The 23,204-nt window shown below is 32.7% G+C and overlaps 3 protein-coding genes and 1 long non-coding RNA gene across 24 annotated transcripts; 1 reads left to right on the plus strand and 3 right to left on the minus strand.

Moving 5' to 3' along the window:
* Nucleotides 1-2,726: 2,726 nt before the first annotated feature.
* LOC107910090 (uncharacterized) lies at nucleotides 2,727-4,687 on the minus strand. Its single transcript, XR_001687464.2, has 6 exons — nucleotides 4,514-4,687; nucleotides 4,193-4,322; nucleotides 4,016-4,095; nucleotides 3,818-3,912; nucleotides 3,410-3,509; nucleotides 2,727-3,309 (listed from the first exon to the last, which is right to left on the minus strand). It is a non-coding gene; the product is annotated as an uncharacterized lncRNA (long non-coding RNA).
* Nucleotides 4,688-6,586: 1,899 nt separating this feature from the next.
* Nucleotides 6,587-10,542, plus strand: LOC107910093 (ras-related protein RABA5a). 19 transcript variants are annotated; one of them, XM_041095957.1, is made up of 6 exons: nucleotides 6,746-7,238; nucleotides 8,377-8,438; nucleotides 8,540-8,599; nucleotides 8,814-8,978; nucleotides 9,088-9,545; nucleotides 9,818-10,542. In XM_041095957.1, exons 5-6 carry the CDS (start codon nucleotides 9,206-9,208, stop codon nucleotides 10,150-10,152), a joined length of 675 nt encoding a protein of 224 aa, XP_040951891.1. In that variant the 5' UTR covers nucleotides 6,746-7,238; nucleotides 8,377-8,438; nucleotides 8,540-8,599; nucleotides 8,814-8,978; nucleotides 9,088-9,205; the 3' UTR covers nucleotides 10,153-10,542. The 19 variants fall into 19 exon arrangements, with proteins under 19 accessions (XP_016693341.1, XP_016693340.1, XP_040951887.1 ...); XM_041095954.1 differs by having other exon boundaries at nucleotides 6,747-7,238; nucleotides 8,814-8,964; XM_041095958.1 differs by having other exon boundaries at nucleotides 6,747-7,238; nucleotides 8,563-8,599; nucleotides 8,814-8,964.
* On the minus strand, nucleotides 10,375-14,386 carry LOC107910092 (ACT domain-containing protein ACR11). 2 transcript variants are annotated; one of them, XR_001687466.2, is made up of 11 exons: nucleotides 13,873-14,386; nucleotides 13,294-13,360; nucleotides 13,064-13,192; nucleotides 12,860-12,954; nucleotides 12,217-12,301; nucleotides 12,078-12,137; nucleotides 11,745-11,800; nucleotides 11,466-11,571; nucleotides 11,308-11,376; nucleotides 10,890-11,113; nucleotides 10,375-10,818 (listed from the first exon to the last, which is right to left on the minus strand). XR_001687466.2 is itself a non-coding variant. In XM_016837843.2 (10 exons), exons 1-10 carry the CDS (start codon nucleotides 14,019-14,021, stop codon nucleotides 11,051-11,053), a joined length of 879 nt encoding a protein of 292 aa, XP_016693332.2. In that variant the 5' UTR covers nucleotides 14,022-14,386; the 3' UTR covers nucleotides 10,831-11,050. The 2 variants fall into 2 exon arrangements, 1 of the variants encoding a protein (XP_016693332.2); XM_016837843.2 differs by lacking the exon at nucleotides 10,375-10,818 and having other exon boundaries at nucleotides 10,831-11,113.
* Nucleotides 14,387-14,761: 375 nt separating this feature from the next.
* Nucleotides 14,762-18,930, minus strand: LOC107910091 (heterogeneous nuclear ribonucleoprotein 1). 2 transcript variants are annotated; one of them, XR_001687465.2, is made up of 6 exons: nucleotides 18,638-18,907; nucleotides 18,395-18,529; nucleotides 17,901-18,123; nucleotides 15,880-17,074; nucleotides 15,112-15,251; nucleotides 14,762-14,995 (listed from the first exon to the last, which is right to left on the minus strand). XR_001687465.2 is itself a non-coding variant. In XM_016837842.2 (5 exons), the coding sequence occupies exons 3-5, from the start codon at nucleotides 18,120-18,122 to the stop codon at nucleotides 15,238-15,240; spliced, it is 1,431 nt and encodes a 476-aa protein (XP_016693331.1). In that variant the 5' UTR covers nucleotide 18,123; nucleotides 18,395-18,529; nucleotides 18,638-18,930; the 3' UTR covers nucleotides 14,762-15,237. The 2 variants fall into 2 exon arrangements, 1 of the variants encoding a protein (XP_016693331.1); XM_016837842.2 differs by having other exon boundaries at nucleotides 14,762-15,251; nucleotides 18,638-18,930.
* Nucleotides 18,931-23,204: the final 4,274 nt, after the last annotated feature.

Below are 23,204 nucleotides of genomic sequence, written 5' to 3' on the forward strand. Positions count from 1 at the left end.
AGTTCGCGATGAAAAACTTGTTCATTAAGAATTCGTGTCAAGGTGGAGATTGTTAAAATTAAGTGACCTGAATCCTTATTTAAATAAAATATTGTGGTAAAATAAAATAGAAGTAAAATCGCTATAGAATTATACTTCTTTTATTTTATTTTAGAATAAGGTTTTTTAAAATCTTATTAAACTCCATCTATTTGATATTGATTAGAATAAGGTGTTTCACTCCTATTAGAATATGGTTTTACAAGCCTATAAATACACATAGTCTACTCCTCTTGTAATTATTTGAATTTGACATAGTGAATTTTCTTCTCCTCTGCCCGTGGTTGTTTTTCTGAAAGGGTTTCCACGTAAAATCTGTGTGTTCTTTATTTTTATTTCTATTTTTATTTTATTTGCGATATATTTTCATTACCGATATTCTATTTTTTACAATAGATTTTTGTGGATTCATATATTCAAAATATAATTGAAAATGTTAAATTCGGATTTCTTGCGTATTCGAATATTTGCCAGATAACGATATTAATTCGAATTCAGATTTGAATAGTAATACTCAGATACTTTACGGATTCAAATTTGGACAGATTTACAGATTCATATAATTTAAAAATTGAAGATATCTGACTCGTTGTCATGATTACCCGAGCTAGCCTAAACAATACTAAAAAATCTTTATAGGTCCAACACAACAAAAATGGGAATGCTTTAAAAAGTATGTCACATTTTGTGCTTTTTCTCCAACAACACAATACTTTTCATTGCAATCCTCTCTTCTAGTCCCCCATCGAGAGCTAAAACCCCAGATAACATTTATAAACTTACGTATAGCAAAATATGTTGCATTGTCTACCTTGTTAAAATCCTTTAACTAGTAAACATTCCTTCTCTCTTTGGCAGGAGGTAATACAAGGATCCAACCTTTCTTTTGCATGCAAAAATATGGGAAACAACCCTAATAGATGGCTTCCACCTTTGGTCACAACATCTTAAAACATAAGTTTGTAATATGTCCCGAGTTGGTTAAGGTTTGTCATACAAATTTAAAATGTCCCCAAAGAATGGGTGTAAAAGAAAATGAAAACATGCTTCTAAATGTATAAGCAAAAGTAGAGGCTATTCTCCTCCATTTGTGTGATCTTACAACATTGTATACCATCAACCACAAAATCTCCAACAAATTCCCTTGAAATTCCCAGGTCCTTAGCAATTATAGCAACATCAGCCATATCTACATCCTAGGTTATATTGTCAATAGTCGTGGATGGTGAAAGAATCCTAGTTATTTCCTTACTTTTGTTATTGCTAGCCTTTGAAGAATGATAGAACAAAGAATTCAAGAGAGATGAAGAAAAATGGAAGAAACTGACCTCGTATAGAGATTGAGATTAAAACTTCCACAATTGTAACAACTTTCCACGAAATATCCTTGAAGATGTTTGAGGTTCCTTTGGAAATTACTTTGACAAATCGTTGCAATGAAGGTTTGTATTTGAGAAAATAAAGGCCCACTAAACTTGCACAAATCAGCAAAATTAAAGATGAGGCTCAATGACTATGATAATCCAACCATTCAGTGGCACGTTCTTTCATATCAAACTTGCCTTCAGCATTTATTTAGCTTATTTAATAATATTCTGAAAGTCATGCTTTATCATTGTTACTCTTAAAAAAAAGTCTTTCCATTGGATGGATAACCTCCATTAAAATAGGCTACTCAAATATGTAATAATTTATTTAAGGCAAAATGAATTTTTTACAGAGTCTCACACATAAAAAAAAAATTCACATGATGCTCTCCACAAACATTAGAGATCTTTCGCACTCATTCATCAAAAGGGAGAACTATTGTTATATCCACACAAAAATGGACCAAGACCTAAATAAGATCCAAGAAAGCAGAATGCTTACATGAGCTCACGCTTTTTAACATCCAAGAGCTTAATCCATATGTGGCAAAGAGGGTTTCTCTCCATATAACAAGAGAAGCTTTTACCTTGAAGTGTGAGTTACTAAGCTTCCCTATCAAATAAGAGATGTCACGTCAATCAATCATAGTAAATTTGGAAATTGAGGCTCCGTTTGGATGGGCGGTGTGTTTAGCTCTGGTGAAGTTAAAAACAGCGGTGGCAGTGAGATTAGTTACTGTAGCGGTGAGATTGAATACTGTAGCAGTGAGATTAAAACAGCGGTAGAGTATGTGTTTGGATTCAAACGCAGCTGTAGCGATGAGGTGAAAATAGAAAATTGACTTTTAAGGACATTAGATTAAAAATGATATATAATAGAAGTTTTTAAAATTATTTAACAATTATAAAATTAATAAATTATTAAAAATTATTAAAATTATATTTATTTTCAATAATAAATAATTAAAAATGAATTAAAAGTAGAGAAAAATTCAAAAATTTATTTTATTTAATATTTCAAAATTAATCATATATTTAATTATAGGGGTTTAATTCATTATTGAAAGATTATTGTTGTTGACATAGCAAGAATGTCAAACACCAGACATAGCAAGAATAAAAAAAAGGTATACGCTGAAATAGAATGTTGTTGACATTTTAAAAAGTATTTGTAACAAGCTCCCTGACAATTTGAACATCACCAGACAATGAACACAAGAGAATGAAATGCAGATCAGCATACATACAACATAGCATTTTAAAATACAGCATAAAACTGAATTCATCCTGTGCACCATACTTTGCAACAAAAGAAAACCATTCAAAACAAAGACTTATTGATCAGACCATTGAAGAGTCATAAAAGAAGTCACAGGAGTCTAACAACAAAAATTCCCACTACAAGCATCTTTAGAAGCAAAAGTTTGCAGCATTGATCATAAAACATTTAGCTAGTGAATTCACTCAGACATGCATTTCATTATATCACTAAAGGACCAACTATCACCTAACGATCCATAAAATGGAGCAACAATAAACAACAATTTCAAGTATTGTAAAAAAATTTAAGACCAATCTCTTCCTGTTCACAGCATCTGATTGAGATTTGAGGAGCTCATGAGACCAAACTATGCCCTTAGACTCTTGTTCCTTCTTCATAGACTTCAGTTTTACATTCTCCAAGTGTCTCTCAGTTTCACTGTTTGAAGTACTTGAATCTTGAGACAATGACTCACTATTTGATGAATCACCTTCTGAGTCCACTTTATCATCTCCATTTGTAATCGTAATGTATTATGCATAAAGTACATGTTATACAAGGATTGATCATACCGCCCCAGAGTAATCTCTTCCACCACAAAGTAAAAACATGCCATCCGAGCGGGCACTAGCAATCGCATACCTATAACAAAAGTAGAGGTAATTGGAACATCTAGAACGCAAATTGTGCAAACATACACAAGTTGATGGCTTGTTTATATTATTGAAATAAACAAACTCACATTCTAGCAGAAGGCCTATCGCCTTCAGGGTTTAGTCTCTGCCATACATATGGTTTCTGGCCAGTATCCAAAGCCCATGCATCTGAAAGAACTTATTTTCCTATTTAAAAATAAAAGAACCATTACTCAAATGTTAATGCAACCAAATAAACATCACCAAGAGGAAATCACCGGATGAACACGAAAAATCACAAATTGACAATGCTTTGATCTTAGTTGCCACATAATAAGACAAGCAATATATATAAGTCATTCCAAAGGATTTACTAGCATAAGGATATTGCTGTAGAAGAATGAAGAATGATCATCAAAATGAATAAGTTGACCAATATCCAAAACTTCTTGTTTCAATGCATTCAGGTCACTTTTAACAAAATTAAATAAAGCTGGAAAGTGAAATGTTCATACCATCATTGCCGCTTACAGTGACAAGATATCTCAGTGCAACCAAATCCATAACATGGCCATAGCGAGGTCCAGGTCCCTGCCCTTGCACAACAACTCTAGCCAAAAATAAACCGCCAAATTGGAAATATAATTAGATTATATCAAAACAACAGCAATTCGCGATGAGAAATAGCCGAAAACCAAAGAACTGGAACTCACCGATTCCATTTAAACTTATCATTGGTCAGATCAAGCACGTAAAGATCATCAGTAGAATGACCAGCTGGTCCTATTCCACCCTAGCCAATGAAACAAATAAACCAATAAAATAACCAATACACCATAAAATGATATAAATGCAGCAATCTTTAGTGATGATTCTGCTGTTTTACAGACCTGAAACACAACCATGGTGCCAACCGCGGCTGCAGCGTGAGCAGCCCTAGGTGAATGCGGCTCTCCAGCTAGTCTGATTCTGCAGTTTCATGGCATCGGTGTATCTCAATTCACCAGCAATAGTTGAAATCTGCAAAAGGAGAAATGCATGTTAACCCACCACCATCACCTTGACCAAACTGATTTGCAACCCAAGGGGAAGGGGAAAGAGGAGAAGAACAGTAACCAAACATCAGAAGAAACAAAAGAGGAAAAGAAACAAAAGAAATAATATGGGTAAAAGAGGAAAAGAAAAAGCAACTGAAGTTGCTAAATTCTTACCAGACCAAAAATCGCCAGTTGATTTGGGGCTGACCAGCGTGGTGGAGGCTGCTTCTCACCGGACTGGCATGTTGAACCAAAAGGCTGACTAGTGAGGTTGCTGCCATTCCCCCCCCCCCCCAACTGCACCTCACTAGCATGCAATGACAAACTAAAGGAGCCCTGAGTTTACCTTAGGTTTGACCTTTCTATTTAGCTTTCCCTTTTATAAAAATATTGAGTTATGACTTGTTTAGTAATACTTAAAAAAAGTATTTTTGGCTTGAAAAACATTTTTTTTAAAAAAAGTTATATTAAACAAGTTATTTTTGATTGAAATTTTGAGCTTTTGAAATAGAAAAGTTAAAATTTTTAACTTTTTCTATCCCAAAAGCATTTTTAATGCTTAATTACTTTTTCACACCTCCAACAACATAGTATTTTCCCTTTCTTTTTTTTTTCTTTGTTAAAACCATTAATTAAAAATAAAAATGTATTTTTTAAAATAATATAAATGTGTTAATATCTAATTACAAATATTTAATGGTCATATTTAAAATATAGTTTATATATTCTAATTAAATTTTATAAATAATTAATATTTATTGCTTAAAAATATTTAAAAATTATATTTCATATATTAAAAAATTAATAATAAGTCATAATAAATTATTTTTTATATTCTTACTAAAACATAATAATATTAACTAATTTGAATATTATTTAAATGCATATTTGTTATTTGATAATATCATATCTAAAATGGACATTTTAAAAACAATACTAAACACTCAAATCTTAAACTAAATTTATCAAAAATACTTCTCAAAATACTTTTCCATAACACTTTTTAAAAGTACTTTTTAAAAACATTGCTACTGGCCCTTAGTATCAAAAAGTGTCGCTTCGACCCTCTTAGTATCACCCTATCATACAACTCTTTAACAACCCAACTTGCTACATAAAGACATCAACAAACAACAAATAAGAATATAAGTGAAAGGCTTCTTGAATATAATCCATATTTCTATGATCAAGTTTGAAACATGACTACCCACGGAAACAAGAATGGACATAATTATGTGGTCGAAATTGAGGTAACTGTAACTTAAGATCAACAAAATGTAGCTGTTCGGAATAGGAAAGAACAAAGTCTTTCCTCATTTCATGGCAACCAGAACCAGTGTTCACCTTATATTAAGCTTTTAATTCAATATCTAATTAAACCAGTAATCTTGCAAGATTTGATTTTTTTTTTGTTAATATGTAAGCATAAACCAAAAGGCCCAAGCTTTTCACAGAATTACATGATCAAAAGATCAGTGCAGTAGGCAGAAGTGTAAAGTTGAGAGTTTGCTTGGAACATTTTTATATTTGACAAAGGCCCAGTAGAACCAAGATTGATAGAATTGTGCTAGCTCAGGGCACCTAAAGTGTTGGTATCCTAGGTAATATCTTATCAAACTGTCGGCAACCTATTTACCAAGTGTGTGTGATCAAGCACGCCCTCAACTTTTGATCTTGCCCCTTCATTTTCAATGTTAGGGAGAAATTTATGACCATCTATTTTATTTACCCTCATATCTGTCACCGAATCAAACAATGTCTACTCTTGTTTTGTCGGCATATAGTTAAAATGTGCTACAGTACATACAGATAATATATGATTATTCCAGTTGATTGAGTACTCATTAACGTTTTAGAAAAGAATTAAAGTTCGAGTCTTATTATCAATCTCATTTGATGTCTGATCCATGAGTACCAAAAAACAATGAATGCAATAGATGAAATAAATCCTTTGGCACAGATTTTGGTGTACAAAAGTCAAAACCATGGAAGGTGGTCCAGTTAGTTTTGGAGAGCCAAAACATTACATTTAACCACAAGGAAGCGGCCAAGGTTTTCACCTTAGCTGCTACAGCAGCAGCAGTAGCTGTAAGTTCGTGCACCTAGGCAAAATGAAAGGTGGTAATGGGGTATGGGAGGTGGGTCCTTTCTGCATCACCAAACTGCAATACCGCCGAAACCATCTACTGAACAAGGTTGGCAATGTCAACTGCATTTTATGACACAAAACCAAACAAAGCTTAAGCTTTTGTGTAGATAAGGCACCTGCAAAATGATAAATGTTGGCTAAATATTAGCTATGCTCTAGTCTTCCATGGCCCCTACCATTTAAGAACATGATCAGTCAGCCATATAAGTCCATATCATAATCTGGCTTTTTATGTGGGAAGTTCAAAGCAAAACCAACATACATTCCTCTTTCCATCACTATTAGTAGTACTGGAAGGACATCCTTCTCTAGTCTTTACCCTAGGTGCTCAAACATTCCTGCTTCATTTCAACTATAGTTTTCTGCATATGGTTTCTCCACAACTAAAGTTTTCAACTTTCATACGCATTGAAAACCAATTCTTTGTCAAGATATGGAAAGAGACACCCTTTTTTATCTATGATGAAGTCCAAGGGGAATATAAGGCCCAAAAAATAAGCCCAGGAAATTAAGGGGTGGCTAAACCAGTAACCAGAGTAAATGCAAATCTGGGGTTGTCTCGTCTCTGCACTCGGCTCCCTCACCTCCTTGGAAAAGCCTAACCCTTAAATCCTTTGAATTTGTATCTCTAAGCCATTGACATTATCATATAATCAGATCCATTGTTAACTCTTTTATTTGATCGTAATTCCTGGTAGAGAAAAAAAGAAGAAGGGTAAGGGGAGCCCCCTGAAATTCTTCTTATAGCTGGTGAGTGTAAACAAACACGATCTCTTTTTCTTTAGATTTTTAAGTCCCTTTTTTTGTATTAATATTTGATGAGATTTACGAATTGGGTTTTGTATTTTGCTTGTTTCTAGATCATTTCTCAATCACATTTTTGTTCTTTTTTCTTACTAACTATTACTTTGTATGTTTTTGCTAATCTCTGTTTTGTCAATACCTTGCTTAAATTCATGGTTTTTAAGATTTGATCATATCAAAATCGATTTTTTCTGCTCTAATTCATTTGGATATTCTAGACTTAGTTATAATGGTTCGGTGCTTTTAAGGTTTTTTTTCTTCTTTTATGGAAAGAGTTAACTGGCTGTTCCATATATGAACTTGGTTCTAGCCTTTTAGTCAATTGCAAAATATAAAATAAAAGGGCAGTTTGCTTGGTGATTTAGTTTCTACTGGTGTCTCTTTGATGCAAAACTGAGTCTAGTATGCTATAATTTGATCTCTCTTTGCAAGATGCAGATGCTCTACTTTATGATCAAGAGCATATTTTTTTTTCTTTGAATGTTGAAATTGATTTACTTGGATCTATAGCTTACTTCCTGCTCAAAGTTCTCTAGTTCATACAATCAGAGTTTCTGTGTTTCAGTGAATTTTTATGAGCTGTTGACATAGCAGTAAAAGTTTTCAATCCTTAAATTTAACTCTTTAAATGACTCCTATTGAAAAATATATGAAACCTTTTAAAGACTGAGTTTTTCAGCATCTCTAATGATTAAAACAAAGAATAAGACAAAAAATAACTTTTTAAAAGAATTCTTACATTTAGAAGTGAAAGCACAAGGGCTTGTTTATATATGAAGTTCTATGTTGTTTCCGTACCATGGTCCAGTGGTAATATTCAAAAGATTGAACTATCACATGTTATCTTATAAGGTCTAGTGCATAGTTGATGCATATTATTCAATCAAACATCTTATATTGCCCTTGCAGATGATTTATTGCTTATGATTGATTTCATAGCTTTATAATTGCTGTTCAAAAGATCTTATCAATTATCAGTTCTTTGCTTCCAAATTTGGCCTCTAGTTTTTTGTTATCTAATGACACTTATATCTGTTAACTTTTAAAGTTTATACAAAAATGATGTGATGTTTTACTGGTTAAGGGCAAGGACTAAACATAGGATTAGGAATCTTAGGTGAGCTATTAATCTGTCACGGTTGTTGGGTGAGTTGTGTTTTTATTTCCAATCGATTATTTGGATATTTCACATGAATGATCTGGCATTTATAATATGTCCTTGTTTTGAGCTTCTAAAATCTAAGCAGTAGGAGCTTAACTGGGATTTCAGGTGCGAGGCAAGGTGTTAGCAAGTTGGAGAGATCAAGGTACTGTTCCTTGCCTTCTAAGGAACTATATAATTAAAAGACTTTAATGAGTTGCATATTACTTGTTTCACTTAATTGTTTGCTTTTCAAATTCTGATAAATATTTTACTTGTCTTGAATATTTTAGTCGGAGACAGACAGTTGTTTTACCCTGTACTGTAACGATTAGTACTTTGGTTGGTTTTACATGAGGGCCCTCCTCTTGTTACTGCAGGAACCATAACGTACATATTCACTAGGAAAGTGATTAGTACTACATGCGTAGGGCGCTCAGGATAGATTTGTCTATGTTGCAGGAGGGTGAAAGTGGAGTAGAGTTTATTCCTTTTTTATTCAATTGACCTAATATTTGCTTCACAAGAAAGGTATTTTTATTCATGTAAGCAATTGCTGAATGACACATTTGTACTCTTTATTCCTATTTTAGCTTCCTTTTCCAGCTTGCCTTTATTCTTTTCTTCGGTAAACCCGTTTCTGTTCTTGAACAGGATACAAGGTTGGTGCTTCTTAGGTGATAACTTCGAGTACCAGAGAAGAAACTTAATTCCGAGTGCTTTTCATTGTTGATATGGTTATATAGAGTGACACTCGTAGGAAGGTTGTAAAATGGCTTTTGTTTCAGAGGAAGAAAAAACTGAGGATTACCTTTTCAAGATCGTACTAGTTGGTGATTCAGCTGTTGGGAAATCGAATTTACTTGCAAGATTTGCTAGGAATGAATTCTACCCAAATTCAAAGTCAACCATAGGAGTAGAGTTTCAAACTCAGAAGTTGGATATAAATGGGAAGGAAGTTAAGGCACAGATCTGGGATACGGCTGGTCAGGAGCGCTTCAGGGCCGTTACATCTGCATATTACCGAGGTGCAGTTGGAGCTCTTCTTGTGTATGACATCAGCAGACGACAGACTTTCGATAGCATTGGTAGATGGTTAAATGAACTTCAAAGTAAGAACCATGATTAACTTTTGTGCTTTTGTTGATTATACTTATAATGCATACGCAAACCCTCTCATCGTGAATCTCGTTTCTATAATTTTTTACCGAAACTCACCAATCCAAAATGGGTTAAATTTTGTTTTCTGACTGTTGAGCCATATTGTCGCAAATTTTTGTAACTAGGTGGTGTTTCCTTTCCATGCCCAGCCACTATTATAGATTTGTTGTTTTTAGCCCATGCTGGCTAAGTACTGAATTGTGTGCTTTGACATTTTGAACAGCTCACTCAGACATGAATGTAGTCACCATTTTAGTAGGCAACAAGTCGGACCTCCGGGATGCCAGGGAAGTATCCACAGCCGAAGGGAAGGCCTTAGCAGAGGCACAGGGTTTATTTTTCATGGAGACTTCTGCACTTGATTCCTCGAATGTAGCGGCTGCATTTCAGACTGTCGTTAAAGAGATCTACAACATATTGAGCCGGAAAGTTATGATGTCTCATGAGCTCAAGAAGCAGGACGCACCATTGGATGGGAAGACCGTGGTTTTACAAGGGGATGAGAACCAAGAACCTGCTACTGAGGCACCCAAATCGGGTGGTTGCTGTTCATCCTGATGCTTATCCATTTTAACGATTTTCCATCAAGTTTCCACTGAATTTGCTGATATTTCTTCTTCTCCATGTCTTCATTTGTTTGAATAACATTTGTTTTTACTCGTTCATGCTTTGCTTTTATCATATACGGTGGCTGAAGAAGAGACTCATATGGAATAGAAATTAGAAGATGTAAATGAATTTGAGGGGGATTGGAAGGGGGTTAAAGAAAAGAAAATCAAATTTAGATGACTATAAATTTTCGAATGTTAAACATATTTCCTTCTTGCTTTCCACTTCCCCTCCACTTGTTCTTTCTACCCCCATTTTCCTGCAGGGCTTTTGTTTTCTACTGTTATGTAATATGATGAGACAGTGATTTACGTAATAAACCATATCTTTTTCCCTGAATATCTTCTTGCAAGGTATTATCTGTTTCGGTCCATTGGGTCTCATGGTTTTATCCATGAAAAGCACCTCATCGGTTGAAGGTGGTATAAACACTTGTATCCCCACCACTCGAATGAGCGCTCGTTGTTGTTAGTGACACGGTTTTGTTGACCAAAGATACCTCAAAAGTCGTAAGTTGAAGATGATATAAACCCTTGTATCTTAGGATCAACTTTAGTACACATCCAACGTGGGATTCACGACTCCTCTTAGGATGACCATAATGCAAAGCAAGTTCTAGAAAAATGGTGGGATTAATATCGTTCATTGCAACAATAATACTAAAAGGATAATTGAAGAATTCTTACAGAAGAGAAGAGAGGATTGTTGTGAAGAACAAGCTATAATATTCACCCTGTTGGCCAATTCAATTGGAGGGGATATAATAAGATAATTCTAAACTCAATTGATGATGTAAGCTCCTAAACATGGTTTAGCTAGGCAAGGCTTATAGCATCATCATGGTGACTCAAAAACTCGCCTCCTCCGTAGTAGGACGCCTCAAGAAATATCGTAAACTATTAGCAAGAACCTGCCAGATTTCATGCAATCAAACCACTCATTAAAATGACATCATAGCAAGCAATTACGATGTATGCCCTACCTTACCTAAATGATTAATACCATACATACAGATTGCAATTGTAGAACTCTACTTTGACCTTCTTTACAAACCCCGCAACAAATGTGCAGTATGGGTTAAACTTAGTGTTCATTGCTCTTTACCTGCTGCAGAGGCCTGATGATAGCTTTACCCTTGTAGCTGACGTGAAACTTTGCCTTTGCCAACAACCCCTATGTCTCAAAGGTAAAAGCGAGAAAACTAATATCATTAGGCTAATTCAAGATGACAACATACGGAAGAGAATGAGTAACTGGCTCACCTCAGTGTCGAACTCCCCAGACTCAACGGTGATGTTGATGTCAGTAATAATTTTGACAAGATCCACCAGCAACCCTGGACGGTCAGCAGTCTCCACATAGAGCAAGCTGAACCAAATTTATTTACGAAACAAAGTTATACAGAAATGAACCAATACTGCAAGCCAGAACATATCATCTCTTTCATTTTAATAAACAAGTATGGTGCCAAGGCCTATAATCTTAATTAAGCTATCAAAATTACAAAGGTAGTGAATGCATTTGACTACAGCATCCATTACCTACGATCAGGACCATCATCATCAACTCTTATGTGGGTTGCAATGTCCACATCAACCTGAGGAATCCCAGCAAAGCAAAATTTAAACCAAGGACCAAGGTTATTGTGGGATATCATTCTCAGCTTAATAGTTTATGGACAATTCATATCATTTATGATCAGCTGCATCAGTCTCTGTTGCAAGCATGGAAAATATCTTTTGGGATTACAACAAATTTCAACGTAACAGTCTTCTTGTAGCTACCGTAAAACTTGTTTCACCAAACATTCAACACAGGAAAATGCTGAACTTACTGAGTGAGCAGAAAAGATGAACTTTGCAAGAAGAATATACCTTTTCTTTTGGTGGCTCAACGCCGAAGGTTGCACCCATAGCTAACTGGGAACTTGATTCCTGGACCACAAATTAACATTTGATAGCTTTTACTAGGAGATTTCTCATTAGGAATTAGTAAAAAGGAATAGATGATTACTGGATGATATTCAAGTAAGTTGTTAATAATCGTCAAACGTATTGCCTCAAGCAGTTCTGGTTCCTCAACTTTCCTTCCAGTACTACTACAGAAAAGAACCAATGCCATGTTAGTAAAGTTGCATTGAAAATAGATATTATAACAATACAACTGATACTAACATTCACTTTTCATTTGAGTGTGTTTTATTAACTGCATTGAATTTCTGAAGTTGAATATCCCATGATTCTATTCGCTTTGCCACAATGACAAGATTTTAGTTCGAGAAAAATGAAGAGTTATAATTCTGGCCAATAATTCAAGGAAAATGGTGATATAAACTCTTGAAGATTCTAAAACTAAAACAATTTGTAATGCTTCACACGCTCACACATCATTCCATTGTCACGTTTGTGTTATTTAGGAGCATGTACAATTACAGCTTTAATCACTTAAAAATAATCCTAGACGATAATTATAAGAACTACTTATCATTAAGCCGAATTAGGGGAGGATTAACAACAAACAAGAAGAAAATTACAGTCATTAACTGCCGATAGCTAAACCTTACAGAAAATGTAAAATGCTATAAACGATCAACAAGTTTGTATTCTGTTTCCAAGAAAGTGCAAGATGAAGACAAGTTAAAAGGCATACGACTTACGCCTTAGTGATGGCAAACTTGTTATGCTTCCCAGATGAATCCAGATAGACATTTGCTTTAGAAACATTCAACCCCAGATTTTTTAGTGCATTCATCTGCAACTCATTCACTAATAGTTAGATTATACACGATAGATTCTTATCATACAAAAGTGAAGATCCAATATCTCATTAGGAAAAGCAAATTAAGTAAATGGATTTATACAGTATCCAAAAGAGCTCCAAGCCGATCGCCAAAGGTTATTTCCACTACGGTGGCATCTGGATCAGAGTCTTGGTCAATTATAACTTTGGGGGTTGGAACTGTATCAGTGTCCTGGAAACTTCCATCACTCTTCAAGGATACAACCATAAGAATAGGAACTTTAGCCAGTTAATACATAGTTAAAATTCAGCCAAATATATATACATATATATATCATTGTTCTTCCATACCTCCACAGCTGTGGCTGATGATGTTGCTCGTGGAATGATCCCCATCATTGAAAATGACAATCTAACACTGTAATGATTAAAAGTGAAGATGCAAATTAGCAAGAGATTAGGTATCAAGATACAAAAAAACTATCGAACAATGTTTAACAAGCAAAAATCCAGTTTAAAAGTAACCGTAGTAAATTGATGAAACATTTGGATGGGATAATTTGTGCTGTAAAATTGCAGCCAAAGCTAGACAAGCTGCAGTGTGTGTGTGTGTGTGTGTTTCTTCATTGGCATAAATGAAAGAGTCCCACGGGCCTTAAATTGCGATGTATGATTCAGTTCCTAACATAATGATTCGTTTCTTCTAATTGGAGACACCCATAAGCTGATTTATGCATTTCAGTCGGATTTACAAATGCATTGATGTTTTTACTTGAAGCAACAGAAAAGTCATCTTAAAGAGTACTCAAATCAACAATTTCAGCACCCAGAGTAGGAAGTATCCAGATACTAACCCTCCCCCCCACCCCCGCGCAAAAAAAAAAAAAGAAGCAGCTAAATTTAACAATGAACTGGATTGAAGAAAGGTACCTTCTTTTCTCAAGAATGTTGGGTGGTGTGGTGACAAAGGCAGCAGACCAAGAATGGTTTTTGAAATCAAAAACAGGAAAATTAAGCTTGTTAGTGTTGCTTGAAAAGTATACACCACAATTAGCAGCAGAAGCCATAGCCACAGCCATTATAATAGAACAAAAAAAAAGCTGAAGCTGAAGAAAGGAGAAAATGAAGAAAAAAAAAAGATAAGGAGATGAGAAAGAAGCAGCAAAAACCAAAGAAAAATGTTATGTGAGAAGGTTCAAGAAATGAGAGTGGGATCTCGTTTTATCCGCCATGAAAATGAGAGAGAGAAAGAGACGTCTCACATATTTTGCTCCTCTCTTTTTAACTTTTTATTCCTTTTTTTTTTTTTCTGAATTCGGTTAATAATAAGCACACGACCCAATCTTAGTCCTTTTCTGCATATATTATATACGATCAGGAATGAGAGTGTTAAGATGTAAATGAAGGTGCAAACTTTGGGTTAAATAACTTGGTGAAACTGTTGCCATCAAATGGTGGAAATCAATAGGTCTCTTTTATTTTGTACATGTGATACATGTGAGCCTCCCTTGCACAGCTCTCGCAAAAGTTAGACATGATTGATTCAATATTGATTAACATTACACCTTGACAAGCATTTTTATTTGAACCTCTAGAAATGATCATTTTATGTCCAATTAGAAAGGACCACTTAGTGGTAAGTGATGCATCTATGAAAGTGACTATGAAGTTGTAGAAGTTTAGATAAGATGAGATAAAAATGACCACACATTCAATTTCAAGGGTCATATTTTGTATGATTGTGTCTTATTATTCTAGGCCTTGGGGGATCCCCAAAAGAGTGGGGATCTCTGTGGAGTCTAGAATTATACAATGCAGATTAAAATCAAACCAAATATCTCATTACAATTTCAATCTACAAAATACAATAACCCAGCAACTTCACTGGATAATATTTTATCAGCACAATATCCAACGACTCTAAAATTAATGGAAGAAAAAAAAATGGTCTTCTCTTATATGTATCCCAATGTCACCAAGAGATGCATGATACATAATCTGTGTATACCCACAATTTTGATTTTACATCTTAATCAATCCCAGTAAAGAAAACCTGTATTGAAAGAAAAAAAAATAAAAATGAACCCTCAAATGCTCAAACCTTACATGAATCCTTTGCAACTGATCTCTATATCAAGTTTTTTCATCAAACAAGGTGAACCAAATTACCTCTACTCATATTTTTTGCCATATAAAACTGAAATATTTTCACAAAGGAAATGTAGAAATCACAGTCATTAACCAGCTCCACCATACAAATTTCCTAGAATTTGACATCATAGCTTCATCCTCCTCCTATGCAGCAATTCCTGGAAAAGAAGATGATTAAGAGGAAATGAGTACCACAAGGAAAGCACAGAAATTAACATTATCTGTTTCTCAACTACTAACATTATCCTAAAATGGGGAGGACCTCCAGGTATCAAGTACTGATTAATGTTTTACATGGTTTGCAGTGTAATCTTATACTAAGTATAGACAATGATGCAGTCTATGCATGCATGAAAAACAAGGTAGCAAGTAGACAAGATTTAGAAAATGGCATGTACTATTAACTTGCAATAACTTGTTTCAAACACAAGTTTTTGAAGGAAATTAATGCTGTTCGAAAGAAAGGTACTGAAAGGTATATGGTCAATGTCATCTTTAAGATGGTCAACAAGAAAAATGAAACTGCCAAGGAAGCATTTATTCTCAAACCAGATTTAATTATTTTGTAAATGGAAACTAATAAATACATACATCTGTAAAACTAGTTTAACATTGTTAGAAATGCTTTCAGCCTAAACTAGTGCACATTCCCTGCATCTGTTGATCAGAGTTCTAGATCCTAAAGATGCAGAGAGCCGTTAATAAGTATAAGAAAACAATGAGCTTATCTGAGGAAAAAGAAAAGGAGAATAATGAAACGGACAAAGAGAAAAGAAATCAACTTACCTCTATCTGACTGCATATTGGGAACACCATAACCACCAATGTAGCCAGTAGGGCTATTAGTCCTAACATCTGAAGTTGAGTTTCCCAGGCCAAAACCAAAAGAACTAGATCGCTGTAGGTCTAAGGGTGAAGGGAGCCAAGTGGAATCCCCATAAAATGACCCATTTTCATCTATATCAGCATAAGCCCCATTATAACCACCATTTGAAGCACCTTGGGATGATACCTGTGCAACACCGGCCGCACTGTTTCTATCATAGCCTATCCCTCCTGATCCAACCACAATGTCTCCACTTCCATATCTAAGATTGCCACTGTTGTAAGCAAAAGCAGCTCCACCTTGACCTGAAGTAGGAGAGGAATCCCAAAGTGCTCCAATGCTGCCAAAAGAATTCACACCTGAATTCCCACTTCCAGAGCCCACAATAGGACTAGAGTTTGAGTTAGTAGCATGGTTAAGACCTCCATTTCCCCACATATTTCGACCTGCTAAGTTTAAGATAGAACTATTTCCTCCACTGCCCCCACCATACCCAAGGAGGCTAGCAAACCTGTCTGGCTTTCCATTAAATGAAGCATTCAATCCCCGTCCGTAACTGAGGTTAGAACTAAGGTTTGAGCTTCCTCCATAACTTGGACTCAAATTTGGTTCAAAATTCAGTCCCATCCCATAACCAGGGCTCAATGGAGGAAATCCATTCCGACCAACAGTAACTGGACTAAATCTACCTTCCGCTCTAACACCATAACCTCCAACTGAACTAGCATTATAATTCTGCATGTAACCATTAAGGAAGCTATTGACCCTACTCAGACCAAAGTTATATCCACCTAACTGGTTCTGACTTGGCCCCGGAGATGATTCTTTGGGGACAGCCCGTTTGACCTCAACCATTTTTCCATTAAGTTCATGAAATGTTCTCTGCAAGACTTTATCCACAACTTCCTCTGAATCATAAGTTATGAATCCAAAACCGCGTGGCCTCTGAGTATTGTGATCATACATCACAACAACATCTGTAATTGTGCCAAACTGCTCAAAATACCTCTTAAAGTCACTCTCAGTAACTGTAGATGCTAACCCTCCTACAAATATCTTTTTCGTTCGAGCAGGTCCAGGTGATCCATGAATGCTAACATTGCTTTTGTTTAGAATGTTACGGTCATCCCTAGGAACTGCCTTCTTTGCCTCAACCTGAAAGAGAAAACCAGAACAGAGAAAGTGGAGTTTAACATAATTCAGTTTAACAACACAAATCCAAGTTTCTCAAGTGGACAAACCCTTTGAATCTTAATGTAGATAGGCATCACCCATAGTTGTTTAACTTTCCCAAATTTTATTTTCCACATCATGGAAACCTATACTATTCACAGTTGAGGAACTTTGAAAAACGATGTATAATATGCTCTTCCACATAATATAGATTGTAATTTTGCAACGCTCTAGGGTCATAAGTTGCAAAGTCTCTTTGATGCTAAATTATTACCAATGGTCCTTTTCAAAATTAGCAAATTTGCCTTCTTAACGCAATTGTAACAAGAAAGTTTGTACTATTTCTTGGCATTAATCCTTCTGTTCTAAAATAAGCACCGGTTCTCGTAAAAAATTATTCTACAACTTAAAGCGAATCCTACAGATGATTTAAACTGCAAAATAAAGCAATTGACATTCAAGATATTGAGGACTCAATGGCCAACTTTTGCCTTAGAAAGAGAAATACATATTGCCAGTGTAGTTCTTACTCAATAGCAACATGTTGCCAAGCAAACCTCACAATGAACAATATATGCTTAAAAAAAAAAATGTAAGGAGAAATCGTTTAATAAAGCTAATACAACCTTAAGAGAAAACATAGTAATATGAATGAATGTCATCAAAATGAATCAGGACAAGAAACTTGCCAGTTCTAAATCATTAAATTTTATGTTATATGATTCATGACATGAAAGGAAACCAATAAAATAGTACGGTTTCAAATTTATCATGTTATAAGAGAGTTAAAATAAAGGTAGGAACTTACGGTTCTACCATCTATCATATGCTTTTCCATAACAACTCTTTCTGCGACAGCCGGGTCGGCAAACACGACGAACCCGAATCCACGGGCACGACCGGTAGCTCGATCCTTCATTATCACAGCTTCAACAACTTCCCCAAAAGTCTGAAAATATTCTCTAAGACGGTCCTCATTTGTGTCCCAAGAAATCCCACCAATGAAAAGCTTGCCAAGTTCCATTTCCATGCTGAACACAGAAATCCAATCATCTTTTATCATTGTTCAAGGGAATTCCAGGCAATCATAAACATACAATCACCTTTGTCTAAAAGAAACATAAAAATCAAGTCTTCTCCTAGATCAGTTCAATTAAAATTCAACTAGAGAAGATAGGAAACATCGGATCTAGAACGAGGCAAGGTATTCATAATTTAAGGCAATTCAGAATCCAACATCATGTCTTAAAGAACAATCCACCATAAAACATTGTAATGCAGATTAAACAAAGGAAACTATACCTTATCAAAATACAGAAAATCAAGCAAAGCCGGGTTATTTATATCAATATAAAGAGATCGGGTGCTGTTGGATTCAATCGAAAAGCATGAGACCAATTACCGATCAACTATCAATCGACCAACAATCCAGGATTCCTAAAAACCAAACCAAAGAAAGACCCAAGCTTCATAAGAAATGAGATAAAAGAGTCAATACCCAGAAATGATATTAGAGCAAATAATGAAAAAAAAAACAACAACAACCTTTGCTGGTTATGTTTTTATTTAGTTTTAAAGAGATGATGATATTAAATTTACAAAAGAAAAAAAAACCCAGATGGGAAAAGTAAAAGAATCTAAGATCTGAGAAGAAGCATAATAAGAAGAGAGAGGGCTTAAAAGGCCCTCCTTTCTTTCTTTCTTTTTTTTTTTTGGTTTTTTTTCTTTGTTTTTGTTGCAGCTAATGTTTTTGATACCAATGGGTTGGAACTATATATACATGCGTAAATGAAAGGACTCTGTGCATCAAACAGAGAGAGGCATAGACGTGTGAGTGAAAATCAATTTAGATGAAAATAGATATTAAAAATAAAAATTGTAATATTTTCTTTTTTGTATTTTTTAAAAATTTTCTTTTTTTTTAAAAGAGAGAGAAAGAGAAAGGTTCGGCTATCCGTCTATGTAAGAAAAGCTTTTACTTAGGAATCCATGAACATGGTGACTTTCTAAATTTGTCTTTCTATTAATCTATTTTCTTTTTTTATTTTTCTTTTAATATAATTAAGAATAGATGATGTAAACCGATTCATGTTCCGTACATCTCGATCGATCTAATTCAATTCAAATTAAATAATAGATATTTTTATCTTCGGATCCGTTCGATATGAATTTAAATGTAATGATTTCAATTTTTTATTTTATTCTTTTTACTAATTACACTTTTATCATATATTTCTTCTTAAGATAGACAAATTAGGTGGTCCTAACTAATATGGATATGGTCCATTGATTTAATTGCTAAATGTTTTTATTTAGTTAATAATCATGCCATGATTTTTTAAACTATATATAGACACCTCTAGATTTTAAAATAAATAGGTAAATTCATGAGTTGGAATATTAATTTAACTCTATGCGTTTTTTTAATTATTAAATGCCTTTTAAAAAATATATAAAATAAATGTTACAGACTTAACAAGTTTGATTTTGCGTCAAGAAATATTTTTCTTTTGAAAGGAATTTTTTTTTAATGTGAGTTTCGCTTTTAAATCCATTAAACAAATTTAAATATTATATATAATGCAATTTTGAATAAAAATATTTTATAAAATTATATCAACAAATAGTAAAAAAAATTATTTGAATTTATTGGTTTTATGTTCAATTTTTAAATGATGTATTTTACGAATATTAAAAGATAATAATATTATTATAATAATATTAATTATATTTTAAAGAAAAATATGTTAATGTTATAAAAGAAAATACATATATGTTTAGAAAAATTAAACCATTAATGTATAATTTGTATTAAATATTGTATTAATTATTCAATAATAAATGTATAAATGTAATTGATTAAAAAGATAAATGGATACTTTTAAAAAAATAAATAAATGGATAATTAAACTAATAATAATTCATTGGTGTGGTTTTAACCAAAAATATTATCAAATTTATCATATCATATTATAAATTTTCAAGGGTTCAATATAAAATTTTGAAGTGATGAAATATAATTTAAGGATAATTTATTTACTTATCAATCTGTGCGGATTTAATCTTATATTTTTTAGTATTTTGGTTAAATTTTTCCATTAAATTCATTTAAAAATTAGGAAAAATTATAAATTTAACCCCCTTATCTTCTGTTGTCAAATTGGATAAATTCCATCGTAATTTAATAAAACCATTACAGACCACACCAACTCCTGATATGGTAATTCACATGATCGTCTACATCATTAGTGCTATGTCATAACAAAGGAAAGTTTCAAATTTGCAAAAAAATCCAAAAAAAAAAAAAAATTGGTACAATTGTAATTTAAACTTAAATTATCTCCTTAGAGAATGTAAATACCTAATCAATAAATCATAACTTAGATTTAAAATAAATCTCATGTATTAATGAACAATTATAGGACCAAAAAAAATTTATATCAAAGTTTAGTTATTTAACAACAAAATGCAATACTCAGATTTTAGGTTAAAATATACTATAAGTTCTTATACTTTTAAAATTTTGGAATTTAGTCATTATATTTCTATTTTTAATAATTGTCTCTTTAATTTTCAGATTTTAAAATTAAGGCCCAACTGTTAACCGTGTTAAAAATTATTTTGTTAAATTTTGGTTCATTATAACGTCATTTTTTAATTACATGATTACCAAGTGAGTTTTTTTATTTTAAAACGTCACGCCAATAAATTTAACAATATTAACCGTTAGATCTAAATTTTAAAATCTAAAAAATAAAATAAAAAATTAAACTTCAAATTTATAAAAAGAATACCCGAGTTTTTATTATATGTTTAATAATTTTACGAGGCAAAAGAAAATGAAATTGAGCAAGGAATTTAAGAAGGAAATGTTGATTTGAAGTGTTGACTAACGGTAATTCTAACGTTTGAATCTAAACCACTTAATTTCCCTCCCTTTATTGGCATTTATAGGCAAACACATTCATTTTAAGAGAATGAGAAGTCACAAAAACGAGAATAGTGGAGTTTGGAAAATAGAAAAATATAATTCTAATTAAAATCGTGGATATGAGCAAACAAAGCATGCTAGTGATTTATTTTTATTATTCTAGAACGTCTTTTTATATTTCTAGATTTTAAAAAATAAATAAATTATATGCTTCATAATTTTATAAAAAAAATTAACGTTTTACAAAAATAAAAATAAAAACTATCACAAATTAGTCCGTCAATTTATTTTAAAAGCCAACATGATTAACCATGAATTCTATTAACGGAGGAGCTTGATTGATTATTTTAATTAATAACAAAGATTCGATTAAATGTGAATTTAATACGATAGTTTAAATAATTTTTTTTTTATTTTTTGACATATAATTATTTTAAAAAAAAAATTCAATAACAAATAAAATTAATTTATGAAATTTTTACCAAATAAATAAATGTTTTTGGACACGGATAGCTTTGCATCCAAGTTTTAATATTAATAAAAACAATTTAAAAGAAGAAAATAAAAAAGGTGGGGAGACTGGAGAGAAGTGTTACAACTTACAAAGACAGAAGAGACTGCTTGCTTGTGCGCCCCACTCGTCGTATCCAATACTTAACAAACACCTAACATTTAACATTCATTCACTATCCATAATATGGATTCATATATTTAATTTTATTTTTTTATTATTTTGAATAATATTTAGACTTAAACATTTTAATTAAAATATAAATAATAAAAAAGTTTGGATTTTAAAATAGATTTATAAATTTAATTTTAAATTTTATAAAAATTACATACATTTAACATCTCTATCCTATAAAATTGTTGAATTAGAGGTGAAATTTATTTAAATTTTAATTTTTTCTTATTAGTAAAAGTATTGTAGAGGCTCATGTGTTAGAAGATAGTTAGTATTTTGTCTTTTTCACTACAACATAGACAAATTAATTATTATATGTTACTTTAAATAGTAAATCGGTTGCTGGTTGAATCTTAGCTCAGTTGATATAGGTATTGTTGCCAATACAAGAGGATGTAGGTTCAAGTGCACTGAAACATACTATCCGCTTATTTAAGGATTAGAAAGGGATTATGATTAATTCAAAGAATTATATCAAAAAATCAAAGCTAATTTACTATTTAATTTAATTTACCCGGAAAAATATTTGTTAGATAAAAGATTGTAGGTGTATGATTGCTTAAAAAGAAAAAAAACTTGATAACAAATGGTGAGAGTTTATCACATGCATGACGTTACTGTCTTGCAGCACAATTTCATCACTTTCTTTTTCCTAATATCACTATTACTATAATCATATCTATTATTTTTTAAAAGTTTTATAAATATATATTCGAACAATTATTAATATAAAATACAAATTTATATATATGTTTTTTAAAATAATTTAAATGAGAATAAAAAAATAAGTATAGTAATAAATATAAAATAATGAATCAACTCCTGCTCCTACCTCTTAATTCACATTTCCAACAACCGCCCTTTCCGTAGACTAAGACCTTTCTTATTATTTTTCTCAACGTCAGAGTTGAATATGTTTTCGATTTCTACTCTCCCATTGGCCGTAACCAAAATCTCCATCACATCATCCACTCATACATACATACATTAATCGGAGATTCTCAAAAATTTTGGAAATTTCTTATTAACTCCCATAACTTTTTTGAAAATTTCAATTAGGCTCCTCCAAATATTTTAGAAAATTCTCATTAAGCTCTTCAAAAAAAATTGAAAAGTTCAATTAAGTCCCCAAATAGTGAAGCTGCGTAATGAAGAGGGCAATTGTAGTTTTTTTTGTATATGGTTTAATTCTTTCCTCAAACTCAATCTCTCTATTTTCTTTTTTAGGCTTAAGAGAGTGTAAAAAACATTTAAACTAAAAAAAAAGAAAAACAAAGTAATTAAGCTCCTCTTTTTTTTCACTCAATTGAGCACTTGAACTTTTAAAATACATAAAAAAATGCTCTCAAACTTCTTCAAAAAAAAAGCAATTAAACTCCTGCTTTTTTTTTCACTTAATTGGGTACTTAAACTTTCAAAATACACCAAAAAGACCCTCAAAATTTTTAAAAAAGCAATTAAGCTCCCCCTCTTATTAAAAATTAGAAAAAAAATTA

This window comes from Gossypium hirsutum, chromosome D06 (genome assembly GCF_007990345.1).
Source record: "Gossypium hirsutum isolate 1008001.06 chromosome D06, Gossypium_hirsutum_v2.1, whole genome shotgun sequence".
Lineage (NCBI taxonomy): Eukaryota > Viridiplantae > Streptophyta > Magnoliopsida > Malvales > Malvaceae > Gossypium > Gossypium hirsutum.